General features: G+C 51.0%; 1 protein-coding gene across 8 annotated transcripts in view; it reads right to left on the minus strand.

Moving 5' to 3' along the window:
* LOC119179739 (rab11 family-interacting protein 4A) overlaps window positions 1–13,959 on the minus strand; it is a 259,471-nt gene that overhangs the window by 87,861 nt on the left and 157,651 nt on the right. The window contains exon 1 of one of the 8 annotated variants that reach the window (XM_037430862.2): window positions 2,834–3,215. The exons of 6 other annotated variants lie outside the window; for them this stretch is intronic. In XM_037430862.2, the coding sequence (XP_037286759.2) occupies window positions 2,834–2,854 (21 nt within the window). In that variant the 5' untranslated portion in view covers window positions 2,855–3,215. Of the gene's footprint in view, window positions 1–2,833; window positions 3,216–13,959 lie in introns of those variants that run through there. One more of the 8 variants, XM_037430863.2, reaches the window with a different exon arrangement.

Raw genomic sequence — 13,959 nt, forward strand, 5'->3', positions numbered from 1 at the left:
TAAGGGTACGGAGGCTCTTGAGTTTCGTTCCCATCGAAATAACAATTGTTGGGGCTTAGCACCCGAAACCCACGGTATGATTATGAGAGGCACCGCAGTGAAGGGCTCCGGAAACATCGACATCCTGGGCTCTTTCGCGGGCACCCAAATCCGCGAACACGGAACTCGAGCATTTATTTCCCACTCCATTGAAAGTGCGGCCGCAAGAATCGACTCCCCGACGATCCAGAGACGCTCGGTGGATTTCGTGGACGACGGCTGTCCATTCCGCGATGTCCTCGCACCGACGACCACTCTCGCATCGGGGCCCCGTCCACGGACTTCTTTGACCGTCTCCCAATCTTTTATTTTCTTCTCAAAGTTTACTTCTCTTTTTTTCAATCCCTTGCCTTGTCAACCACTGCTGCTGAGGGGTTGCACTTTGCTGCAGACAGTAGCGGGGTTCACATTTCTTTTCATTTTTTCCCTATTTAGGATCACTTCTCCCCCGCGACCTCCGAGTCATCAATCGTACACAGTCGCCCCGATCGAAAGCTGCCAAGACCTGTCGCGGTGGTCCAGCGGTTGTACCCCAAAGTCGCGGAACTGAATTCCGGTTGCGGCGGACGCATTTTCAATGGGGCTAGAGGCCCTCGTGCTTAGATTCAGATCGAATAAACACAGGTGCACAGTTACAATTTCCAAATATTTTTAATGCGGCACCTTGCTTAACTCATATCGTCGTTTTGGGACCTAAACCACCCAAAATGATCCCGAAACCTGCCATCCTATTTATCAAGGCGGCTGAAAAAACAAAAATCACCATACCCAACTAGCACTTGCCCGAAGCTCTTGCCGCTCTGGTTTTGTGTACGCTATTATTCACCGAATTTCAGGACGATGACGGAATGAACGGGGTCAAGTGGCAAGTCTCTCGCTCGCGAAGTAAAACTAAAGTAAGGGCGTCTTTCGAATACGACGCAGCACAGCGAGCTGTCGCATGTGCTGCACAAGCAATTAAGTATGGCAGCACCGTTGCAGTTTCGGGATTTTTTTTGTTCTTGTTGCGACACTCAATCCCCAATGGGTTTCAACACACTTCGTGGCCCTAATGCTCATTGGTTTGGTCAGCCCCACGGATGCAGGAAGCGCGCTTGCCTAACTAATATAGAGGGATGGCGTTACTGACCGCGGAGATGGGATGTGCAGAAAGGGTTGGCACATGTGCGACTGCTGTCAATGACAATGCTTTCTCCAAATGCTAATCTCGCCGGGCAACGACTGTCAACGACCTTCGCGAGAACAGATGGGGGATATAGCGCCGTACACACAGACAGCGTGTGATGGAATGGAGAGTGACAGACGTTGCATGACGGGGTATATATGACGGCAGCAGCGTGGACTAGACAAACATGGGTGGTGCACGCAGGGCAGTAACCCCCTCCTACAGCGATATAAAAGTGAATATATTGAGGTTACTCATATTGCCCCTCCCTTTTTTCTCATCCTGCCGTCCACGCACGATATCAGCACTGAGGCGTTCAGTTATAAATCAATATTAACGCGACAGCATTGTTCTTAAGACAACATAAATGTTCAAAGAACAAATTTCCACACAGATATTTGGCATTTGGAACAATAAGGACTCGCGAGTGCCTCACGCACTCGCGAGTTCGTTTTCTACGCACCGTGCTAGTGTTTCGAGACAGTCATTAACGCTCGCTAGTCAACACGGGCGCCATCCTTCAATGCGTCGTATGATAAGTGACCCGTCGAATGCGCGGCGCTGCTTCACCGGGCCCAGCTAGCCGTACACCCATCACGTGTCATCGGACACGACCCGTCTAATTGGGTCAGATAGAACACACGTCGCGGAACAATGCGGCAGAAATAATAAAGAACGTTGAGACAGTCTCCGCAACGATATAGATTTATTATCTACGTCCGGGTCTATACCTTAGCGGCACAGTTTACTGAATTCGATACGCACCTCGTATCTCTCACTGGAGGAAATGAGATATCGCGCAAAGAATATTGACGGCATTGCGAAATCGCGCTATTGTAACGACGGTCTAACGACAAGTCATTCAGACGTTTGATAACTGCTCACAGTTATTGGTGTACAGAGTACACACACACACACACACACACACACACACACAGACACACACACACACACACACACACACACAAACTACGAAATTAAACGAGGAAGAGAGATGAATCGCCGATTGATTTGTAGATCATCTTGTAGCGTCGGTGTTATCGCCAAACAACTCAAGGTGCTATGATAAAATGTGCTGACATTTTTTCACTGCACAAAAAATTTCTCACTAAGAGAAAGGCGACGAACCATGCTGGTAGTTTCAATACCAATCGTGGATAACAAAAACAGTTGTTCGCAGTGAAGGAAATGTGGAATATGCGATACGTGGCATCTTAAATACGCACACTGACGACATCGCCAATTTGACTGCACGGAGAAATTCCGTTTTTTGAAACCTTACACAACTTTACACACAGCGACGCTCAGGAACTTCCTACGAAGTAGCAAGCTGAGAATCTGACAGTGCGGATGCTTCCTAACGTTGCAATGGAACTTGCAAGAGTACCGACAAGAAAAGATCGCCCGCTGAGCAGGCGCATTTGGGACCAGCTGCTGCTGCGGCGGCGGAGAATATTTTCCACACGGAAACTCGTCCCGCAAAACCCGAAATCCGCCACTACATCGCATACGGCACCAGCGCGTCTTGTGCTGGACGCTAATTCGGCGAACCACTGAGGGGGCGCACTGGTTTTCAAAGAGTTGTAACGCAGTCCAACCGGAAATCCGGAATGTCCCCCCCTCGTTTACCTTGGAAGATTTCTCCTTCATCGATGAGTCCGCACGCGTCGACTTCGGACTCCCCGCCTTTCGTGAGGCCTGTTGTGGTAGAGGACGTCGAAGCAGTCGAAATCACGCGCACAACAGCACCATTCCAAACGTTCCACAAGTTGTGTTTGATAGAAACACTCTTAGAAAACCGCTCACAACACAATCTCGCAAACGGCACACGGCGGTTGTCGCTAGGTCGGTCACGCGCTGGTCAGCTGCTGCTGCTTCTACGCCGCCCCTCCGACGACGACGACGTGGTCAACGTCGACGACACAAGCACGCACGCACACACACGACGACTCGGACGTCAAACTTGGCTCGCTAGCGGCGAGCAAACGCGCACGCGAGCCGCCGTCTGCGAACGCCGCTGGCGCGCGAAAGTAGTACGTAAAAATAACGCGCCGCGCCGCCACCATCGGACTGGCTCGGGTGCGTCACGTGATTTATGACGACTGCGCGCGTCGTCTGCTACGAGATCGCGCGAAAAGCAGACGACGCGCGACGAAGAAAGAACTTGGCCGTCATGGCGGCCGTCAAACCAAATCACGGTTGCATTCCTCGATCGCTTCTCCGAAATAGGCGCACGATCTGGGCTGCGCAGAAACGTGTACGCAGCATAGAAGAAATCGTCAATAGGTTGGTAAACATCACGATGGTTTCCGTTGCAGATGCTTACTGCAATGTTTGTGGAAGCGAATTCGCATCCGCTGCAAACATTAACAGCGATAGCCAAATATGGAAGGCTGTCTACCAAAGGACCGTGAAAAAATTGATTTCTGACAGCAGTATCATTTGTTTCAAACGCCTGGCATAAGTGCTGCGCATTGCCTTTCTTTTTCCTTTTGCGCAACAAATCGAAACACCTGTTCAGATACAATGACGCCATAAGAAAAGCTTAGAATCAAATGTATCAGATTCTTATTCAATATTCTCGAAGCTGCCAATTTCGCACACATCAGTTCGGCCACACTTACGTTACAGCACGCGCCAGTATATCTCAACAAAAGCCAACATGATGAATCTAATTACATGTATCACACGGATGCTTATAAGAAAGCATTTAAATATTTGCAGAATCTGACAGCGGTCCTTTGGTGTATACGACTACGTACTACGCGGGACAGGTACTTCAGACAAGCGCAAATTTCTCGTCATCGTAAAGCAAAAAAAAACATAAAGAGGAAATATTTTCGTAATAGTATACAAATATTGAGATTAGCATTAAAATTGATGAAGAAAAAACTGCCACTAGGATGACTGTACACCCATGTGTCTAACAGAAGCGATTGTGACATCTAACGATATTTCGGCATGTATTAATCCTTAATTCCACCAATTTTAGTTTGGCCAAAGCTTCTAAGGAATATTTATTTTTTTCAGCAGATTCAGACAATAAACGCAATTAGACTGTGCACCCACGCATAATCAACCTCAATGGTTTCAAGTAGAATCAATCTTTCTCTTGCCAATAAGCTATCCCTAAAGTACGAAACATTTTGCCAGAACACTAGTGCGAAATTTATGGAACTCACCATGGCTGTTCAGAAGCCAGGGTGTTCTACTCATTACAGAGGTACTGTGTCGGCTAGAAGATACTGCGGCCGAACACTGTCGCGTACCAAAACTTGCATGCACGCAAAATAACTCCAAATGGTCAAAATTATCAAATGGTCAAATTAATCTGCGTTCTCTCATTTCACAGCGTGCCTCGTGACCACATTGTGCACCTATCCCGCAAAGATGACCCCCGTATTCATTTCGAATAAATTAATGTGAGGCTATTTCAATTACTATTTACCAATTCACGAGCTACCTGAAATTATCTGCTTTCAGGCGTCACGGAACGCAATGGTTTCATTCAGTAATCCTCATCCAAACACAAAAAAATAAGCTAGACATCTCAATCACCAGGTTATTTTGATAGATGACAGCGTTCGTGCTGGCAGTGAATCTTACCACTGTTCGGCTCCACTGCTTACGGTATCGACCCATGCTTTCATAAATCAGACATTGTATACACGATTCTAAAAATTAGTAGGATACCCTAAAGCTCCGCCTTTAGGAGTTGAACGTGATAGCGGTATCCTGTTCTTAATGCGTACTTTAAGCACTTAGTGCATGAAACCTCTTCGAACTTGCTATGCACCCACTACGTGGCCTTAAGAAAACAGGTGCAGTAACGTAGTGCCTTTTTTAATGGGTTACCGGCTCTGAACATGAGGTCATTATGATAACCGCATGTTCTTACGCCCGATTGCAATGGGCGCTTGTACCACGCATTATTACTGCAATGTTATGTTGTATTGCGAAGCATGTATACAAGAAACGTGTGTTCGTAAAGTATGGGTGTTACTTTCATTGCATTTCCAAGCAGAGGAAGTTTTTTTTTTTTTTTTTTTTTACTGTATTCACAAGCAGAGGCGTGGCCACGTGGTAGAACATCCGCTTGCCACGAAAACGACCCGGGCTAGATTCCGACTCGGACACGAACAACCCCAGTTCGATCCCCACTCCTGACCCAGGATTTTTTTATAGATTTATTTGCATCGATATCGATTTTTCGACCATGCATGAGGTGATTTTTTGTCCACAACGAACGACGCCGACACCAGAATTTCTGCGAAACGAGCAGCTCTTTAGCGCTATCGAATTGAGATATTTGCTGCGAATTGAGTGAAAAAATATATAAGAAAAGTTACATAGACGCTTCGCCATCTATGTGGGTGGCATCCTCAGTGCACTGCACCAAACAGAGCGGAGGCCGCCCAGTCCAAGATAAACGTGTCTCTGTAAAAGGCTGGTATGGAATATCGTGGTTCGTATCCATCGCGACGAGTCGGATTACAGCAACAAAAACGTCCTTCTAGCAGACATTTAGAGGGGCATATGGGAGTAGCAGTGCACTTTTGGAACATATTTGCGTTATATCATGCGCCATTGCAAAATGTAAGCGGAGGAATCAAGGCGTAGTTAAAAACAAGAAAAATGACCAAATGTGCGTATATATCAACGCCTATACGCCGACTACGAGCGCTTTGACCGTAAGGGCATCTGGTTGGTGGAGACAGCGAAATAATTAGACACGCAGCGGGAAATTGTGTCGCCGCGATCGAAGTGTCGAGCGAGATCCGCTACTGTTCATTAATATTCCTCGCCGCAGTATGATTGTTTCGGGTCAATATGCGAGCGCGGTGACGAGATTACGGGCGGCACAGATTGCACGATTGTAAGGAAAGGACTTGAAGACGCCGAGGAGCATCAAACCAGAACTGAAGAGGACGAGCCGGAGCAGCGGCAGACGGGAGACAGCGGGCCGAAGCGTCGGACGCAGGCGATCGAGGTCCTGGCCAGGGAACGCGGCCGTCCACGCTGCTGCCGTCCATCCACCAGCTGGGGCGGCATTGCCGGCACGAGTGCTGCATCTCGGGGCGCGGCCTGGCCTGCTGTTGTTCTCTTCCTTGCCGAGGGCATCGCGGATCTCGGCGAGGCGTCTCCGCGGTCAGCCGTTGAACACAGCGATGAACGTGGCCTGGCTAATGGTCACGGTTGCGTCGAGCATCGCGTCTCGGCGCACGCTCTTCGCTGGACGGGCTGGCTATTCCCCGCATGGAGCATCGCGTCTCCTATGCGGGTTGACTGCTCCGTAGTCGCACCTACGTCATCAAGCGCCAGTGTCACCAGAGCGTCGCACTTCGGCAAGGGACGAGCGAGATGTTCTGCCGGGCGAGACGCGGGCGTGTGTACGGAGGACCATGGAGCCGGGCGAGGTTCAGGGTGGCCAAGGATTCAGATGCCAGGGGAGTTGCTGGCTGAATCTAGGATCGCCGAGCGGTGCCGAGCGACGGGCCAGACTCGGACGTGGGCCACGTCCAGCTGGTAGCTGGACGACAGCAGCGTGGACGGCCGCGTTCCCTGGCCGGAACCTGGATCACCTGCGTCCGACGCTTCGGCCCGCTGTCTCCCGTCTGCCGCTGCTTCGGCTCGTCCCCAGCCACAAAGCCCACTGCCACGTGATGGTCGCCCGTGGCCCAATCGTGGCACGCCACCTCTATGGGCCACCACTGGTCATCAGCTGATTCGCTGACAGTCACGCGCACATTAAACGCGCCTTGCCCCGCACTTCCGGCGTTGTCGTTTTCTTCGCTCATCACAATAACCCCCCGCACAAGAAAGTTGTTTCAGTCAAACAACTTTTCCCACAATACACAGTGATGAGGAAGAACAGTCCCGTGGACTCACGACTCTCGAGCAGTGGTGGCGGAGAAGCCTGGACCAGCGCGGCCTCGGGCCTCGTTTTCCGAGCTCTCTGGTCCCTCATTTCTTTTTCCTCCGCGCTCACCCATGCCAGCAAAGCCTCTCCACTCAGTTCCATCTCCTTCCCTAGCTCAACTAGCTTTCTCTTGTCGTCCATTCTCGTCCGCCACACACAAACAACGTGAGGCTCTCAGATGTAACGCGAGAGCTTAATCCTGGCAGGCTCGCCATTTATTGTGATGGTTAACGGACGTTCGTCACTGTGTTTGTTGATAGCGGACGAGAAAGGATTCACATCAACAATGGATGCGAACAAAAGAAGCGTTATATTATACACTAGAGAACGAAGTGGCAGGTGAAAATAAAACTATATGTCCAACACTACACGCCACGCGTCACGCAACATGTACGAGAGTCAGACCTCTAGCATGCGGAGAGCTCGCGGCTACGCTTACTCCGAGTCCAGCGCGTAGAGTTCTCAGTTCGCAAGAGAAAAACGCTGCCTCACAGTTTGTGTCCCCGTCGTCCCGACATGATGCGATTGTCGACGTGCGCGAGGGCAAAGGTGGCACGGCTGGAGCGGCTGGAACGGCTTACGGCACACGGATGCGCTACCGTGTGCAGCGCCGTTTAGTCAGACGTCGCGGCCAGCAGTCAGGGTCGCAACTCCTGAGGTTCAGGGTCAGGCCCCGGCTCACGAGGACCACGCCCGGTAGGCCTCGCCACGAACCTGCTCCCGGCCACTGCACCCAGGCAGGAGCCGTTCAGCAGGCCCCGTCCTTGCACCTTGAACAGGCCGGCGGACTCGACCCCGAACGAACACGCCGGAGCTCGACCTGGCCGACACGTACGGGTCCCACGTCCGGCTCAGGAACGCTCCCAGGAACTCGTCCAGCTCGAGCGGCGCACTGCTTCGTCTGCCTTCGTGGCCTCCATCCTCGAGCTCTCTTTTCCGCACGTTCCTTCTTGGCCAGGGCACCGCCAGGTACCCTCGGGTGCACCCTGCAGCTCATGAGCTCGTGGCCCACGTCCGAGTCTGGCCCGTCGCTCGGCACCGCTCGGCGATCCTAGATTCAGCCAGTCTCTCCCCTGGCATCTGAATCCTCGGCCACCCTGAATCCTCACCCGGCTCCGTGCTCCTCTGTGCGCACTCCCGCGTCTCGCCCGGCAGAACATCTCGCTCGTCCCTTGCCGAAGTGCGACGCTCTCGTGACACCGGCGCTTGATGGCATGGGTGCGGCCACGGAGCAGTCAACCCGCATCGGAGACGCGATGCTCCATGCGGGGCATGGCCAGCCCGTCCAGCGAAGAGCGTGCGCCGAGACGCGATGCTCGACGCATCCGTGACCATTAGCCAGGCCACGTTCATCGCTGTGTCGAACGGCTGACCATGGAGACGCCTCGCCGAGATCCGCGATGCCCTCGGCAAGGAAGAGAACAGCAGGCCAGGCCGCGCCCCGAGATGCAGTACTCGTGCCGGCAACGCCGCCCCAGCTGGTAGCTGGACGACAGCAGCGTGGACGGCCGCGTTCCCTGGCCGGAACCTGGATCACCTGCGTCCGACGCTTCGGCCCGCTGTCTCCCGTCTGCCGCTGCTTCGGCTCGTCCCCAGCCACAAAGCCCACTGCCACGTGATGGTCGCCCCTGGCCCAATCGTGGCACGCCACCTCTATGGGCCACCACTGGTCATCAGCTGATTCGCTGACAGTCACGCGCACATTAAACGCGCCTTGCCCCGCACTTCCGGCGTTGTCGTTTTCTTCGCTCATCACAACGATACAAAAAAATAATAAAGAAACAAATGAGGCGCTGACGGACGTCTCTCGCGAGTTCTATACTGTCTATTGATTGTGCGTCCAAGCTGGTCCCTGAAACTGTAGTATAAGCTTCATGCTTTCGAGAATTGAAGTCACTACAAGCCAACTACACCCTGTTTTCTTAGGCAACAGTTGCTGTGGATGTATAGATCCATTCAACCACCCACCCATCTGTCCACCCACCCACCCATCCAAAATCATGACATGTACGTCACTAATGTCATGATTTACATATTATGGTCTTGCTGCTCTTGCGGTGGTTTCGTTCAAATGACATTTCGCAAAACTGGTATGGTATGACATCACTGCATGACGAACATAAGTGACAGAACCTAACGTGGATATCGTGACATGCATGTCATGCTTTTCATGTTATGACTAGTCATGACTTTACGCCACGCTCATGGTGCGCTCGCGGTATTTTGCTAGCTCCACATATACCAAATTTGGTATCGGGTGACGTGAATACACGACGAAGGTAAATGACACATCTAAACATGACAATCAGGATATGCGTTTCATGTAAAACAGGGCTACATGCTACGCTCATATCGCGCTTGCGGCCGTTTCGCCATCTCACCATATACCACATTTGGTATCGTGTGACGTGAATAGACGACGAAGGTAAATTACACGTCCAAGCATGGTAGTCATGACATGCGTGCGATGTAAAACATGACTATATGTTACGCTCATAGCGTGCTCACCGCCTTTTCGCTAGCTCCACATAGCACGTCACGTGATACTAAATTTGGTATCACGTCACGTGAACACACGACGAAGGTAAATGACGCATGCAAACACAATAATCATGGCATGGAAGTCATGTACGGCATAATTTACGTCCGCCTCGTAGTGTTGCGCTGACTTATCAAGCTTCCTCATTTGTGCTTCGCATATCACCGATTCCCACATTACGCGGGATGTGCCAATTTCTTTCTCCCTCGGAATCTTAAGCGGCTTTTAAATTCTGAAACTGGCCGGCTTCAGTTGTTGAGGCGAACGCTTTACACGACTCACACGAAAAGTGAGAGTCGTCATCGACGCAAGTGTTGCTAAAAATTACGATATAACGACGCAGCTTCATGCTGTCATTGTGGAGTGTCGTATCACCAGTCATCATGAAGTCATTGTGACGTCATCGTGGAATCACAATGTGATGTCAAGTGACGGCGTCATCAGATGTCCTCGTCGCACGGTCATAGGCGGGCCGTAGCACCGCATACGCCTGAACGCCAGAGAGTACGTTATCTGTACGTTATCATTGTTACACGCCGCTACCTCTTGGTGTAGGGTAAAATGTAAGGTAATGGAAGTTGCGTAGGGTTACACGGCGCTGTTTTGAGGTGTAGGGTAAAACTCAGGGTAATAAAAAGAATAAATTGATAGAAAGGCCGGGAGGTCAATCAGAGTTGCAGCATCCGGTTTGCTATACAGCAAAAAATGAAGGCGGAAGAGGAGAAGGAAAGCGCCCTTTGAATATGTTTTGCACCAGAACACAACGATAGAGTGTACACTGTAACAGCGAGCTCAGTGCTTGCTGCCTTGTTGAAAAACGCGTGGCGCCATCTGTTGCAAGCGTGGCGAAGCAAAACCCTCAACTGCCTTGCAGAGCAGACGCTTTGCAAATCAAACGCGAAACTTCACAACCCGAGTCCGGCTGTAAGCATGTTTTGCGCTGTTTCTTTGCTGAAATGGTGCTGATTTCATGTGAAACGTCGAGGACACCTTCCTCGACAGTCCGGAATGTATGCAGCACGTGCATTGCAGACTGCGGAAGCAACTTCATCAGCTACGCATAGTCCGACTGAAATTAACTGCGGCGTGCCTTGTCTGTGATGAGGTATAATTTGTGCTGTCAGTCGGTGTCAACGTAGCGCTAAAATCTGGCTCCAACTTACGCTCATGCCCCGCATGTGCATCAATTGCCAGTCCTGTCGGGCACTCGGAACACACACGCGGTGCAAAAGTGCCAGCCGGAACAAGATATTAAAATGCTACGGTGACGCCGGCCGAAAGCGCATGTAGATTCGCCTAGGGAAATTCAAGGCATGTCGCAGTTTGACCGAGTCGAAAGCCACGATTTTCACGCTCTTCTCATCTCTTTGCATCGCGATAGTATAGGCCGTTACAGTTGCACTAAACATGCACGGTGTGTGCATCCACGCACGAGTCGTAATACGACTATCCTATTATTGACATGCGACCTGCGAAAGAGTACGGCAATAGTTTTCTGCCACATACTACAGGCGCAGTGCACGCAAATCGCTGCCGTAAAGTGAAACAGCGGGAGTCGCGCAATAAGTATACTTACTTGTACACTTCACTGGGCTCGTTGTTTTTCCTGCTGATATCCCAAGGCGGCGGATCTCGGCATTTTTCGTTGTGGACGGAAATCTGTGCCATCGCAAAACACCGCACCGGCACGATTCCCGCGATGCGCTGTGAACTTCACAAGCAGAAGCTCCGCAATCTGTTCCTCTTGCGCTGGTTGTTGTCGCATCAGGTGACAGCGCAGTGGTAACCAGATATAATTTTATTACCGGGCGACGCGTGAACAGGCACTTTTTTTGCTTTTTAAACTCTCAGAGTCACTGCTTAATTGTCATGCTAACGAGGCGCAACGTGGCAGTTCCAAACAAATTATGGCGCCTCTGGGAGCGCCCGGGTGCGAAATAGGCGTGCTCTCGTCTATATATAGTGTAATAAATAAGTTGTGCAGGGTAAAATTGGACAATTCTGACCTTGACGTAGGATATTTTCAAAAAACACTGTTCTCGACCCCTCGACCTCCTCGCCTCTCGAAGCGCACGGAACCTCCCTGTCGCCATGACTCGTTCGCTGGATTCCGTGCCGACCGGTTGGGTTGTGCCCTCGCAATCGCCAACGTCAGCGTAGCTCTGTCCGACTGGCCTGGCCCTACGTCATCTCCTGACGCCGATCCCTGACGACAGCGTAGCTCTGACCTACTGGACTTGCACTACGCCATCTCCTGACGCCGACAAGAGCTCTCGCAAGTGGTGCCCCGTCCTCGGACTCCTGTGACCGTGTTTCCATCTTTCCCATCTCTCCTATCCCCTCGATATGTCCTCACTCACTGGCTTAGCACATCTTTCTCTATATATATACCTCTAATCCTATCCTTTTAATTCCGTCTCACCCCCATCCCTTGTGAGCTACTGTGGAGGTTTTGCACCGTTGTGCAGACAGTTACGGGGCTCACTTTTCTCTTCCTTTCCCTCTTAGAACCACTGCCAAAGTACTTCGTCGCGCGCCCGTATTCCCGTAGTGCGCGGTTTTCGTTGGCTTTTCCGCGACTCTCCGGCTTCTGTTAGCGATGGTCGCTTACGGAGCAGAAACCAGAAGGCCTACAATGAGAGTTCCGCTGAAATTGAGGATGGACACAGCGAGCGATGGAAGGCAAAATGATAGGTCTAACTTTAAGAGACATGAAGAGAGCAGGGTGGGTAAGTGAACAAAACGCGGTTAAGAATATCATGGTTGAAATTAAGAATAAGAAATGGGCATACATGGGCCGGGCACGCAGCGCGTAAGCTGGATAACCACTGTTCATTAAGGATAACCGACTAGATTCCCAAAGAAGGAAAACGCACAAAGGGGAGACAAAGTTAGGTAGGCCGATGATATTGAAAAGTTCACAAGTATAACGTGGCAACGGAAGGCACACGACCAGGTTGATTGGCGGATCATATGAGATGTCTTTGCCCGGCAGTGGGCATAGTCAGGATGATTATGACGCCGCGAAACTGAAGAACCGACTATTCTCAAAGTTAGCGATGATCAGAACAGTAACGTGGAGAAGAGTGAGGTCACCACTGGGCACAACATGTGAAAAAGCCCACACCACGATGTTGATCCATTTCGACATCAGGGCCAAGGTGGACTATAGGCTATAGGTAACCGGCACCTGCGACTGCGCGCAGCTGTGTATGAACGTGTTGAAGTTCTCTATGCAACATTGCTTATAGTATTTTCATGAATATACCTCCCCTACCAACCTCAGAAAGGTGCACCTACAACTAGAAACCTGTATCCAATAGAAACATTTAAAGCATCCCCGCGATTTACCGAGAAGCTACCTTTCTCGCAAACTTCACAAAGCAATGCGGTGAAGCACGCTTCCGCGCCGAAATTCGGGCTAGACTTCGAATTCTTTAGAAAAATCTTCAAAAGGCTCATAACGAATTATACGACATATAAAAATAATTAGAAATTCCGGCGAGTTCGACATATTCGGGTTTGACTGTGACGCTTGCACCGTACTATACGTCTGGTTTATTAGTGAATCTTCTGCAAAAAAAAACGCGAAAGAAAGGACAACGAACAGGCACGAAGGATTTCTAATTGCAGTCAATGTTTCGCTCCAAGGACATTTTTCCTCACGGAAACTGGCTGCAAATCTATTCCAAGATAATTGCTATTCCGGCTTACATACTCCATCTTCGCGACAGCGGCCGCTCCAAGTCTCGTTTCCGGCTAGCGCATAGCAAAGGCCGGCCGCTCAAAGCGGGTCCCCGGGGCGTCACAGCTGACAGCGTCGGTCCCTCGTCTCGGGGTGTAAGAGGGCGAGAGAGGGGGAAGGTTCGATCGGAAACAATGACTCCCTCCTTGCCCACAGCCGCCGATGTCTCCTTGATTGACTGGCGACGATATTGGAGAGAGGAGGAGAGGGGCTGTGCGCACGCTAAGTGGCCCGCGAGTCGAGCACACGAACTGCACGCACGGGAAGGGTTCAATAACCCCACCCTTAGCGTTAACGTAGATACGCGCCCCCCTTCCTTTTTTTTCCCTCTTTCTCCGGCGGTCCAAAAACGTCGTCGTCGTCAGGCAAGACTGACACGCGACGACCTCTCTTCTCAGACGAGCTCTCTTCATGGACTCGTTTACACTGTGGCCACAACAGATTGGCACAAACGGTACATCAACAAACAAGCAAGCGATCGACGAGAAGGTTAGCAGAAAGGCAACAACGAGAGGAGCCTCGCGCTAACGCCACGTATCCTGAAGCAATGC

The sequence above is a fragment of the Rhipicephalus microplus genome, chromosome 7, assembly GCF_043290135.1.
Source record: "Rhipicephalus microplus isolate Deutch F79 chromosome 7, USDA_Rmic, whole genome shotgun sequence".
In the NCBI taxonomy this organism is placed as follows: Eukaryota; Metazoa; Arthropoda; class Arachnida; order Ixodida; family Ixodidae; genus Rhipicephalus; species Rhipicephalus microplus.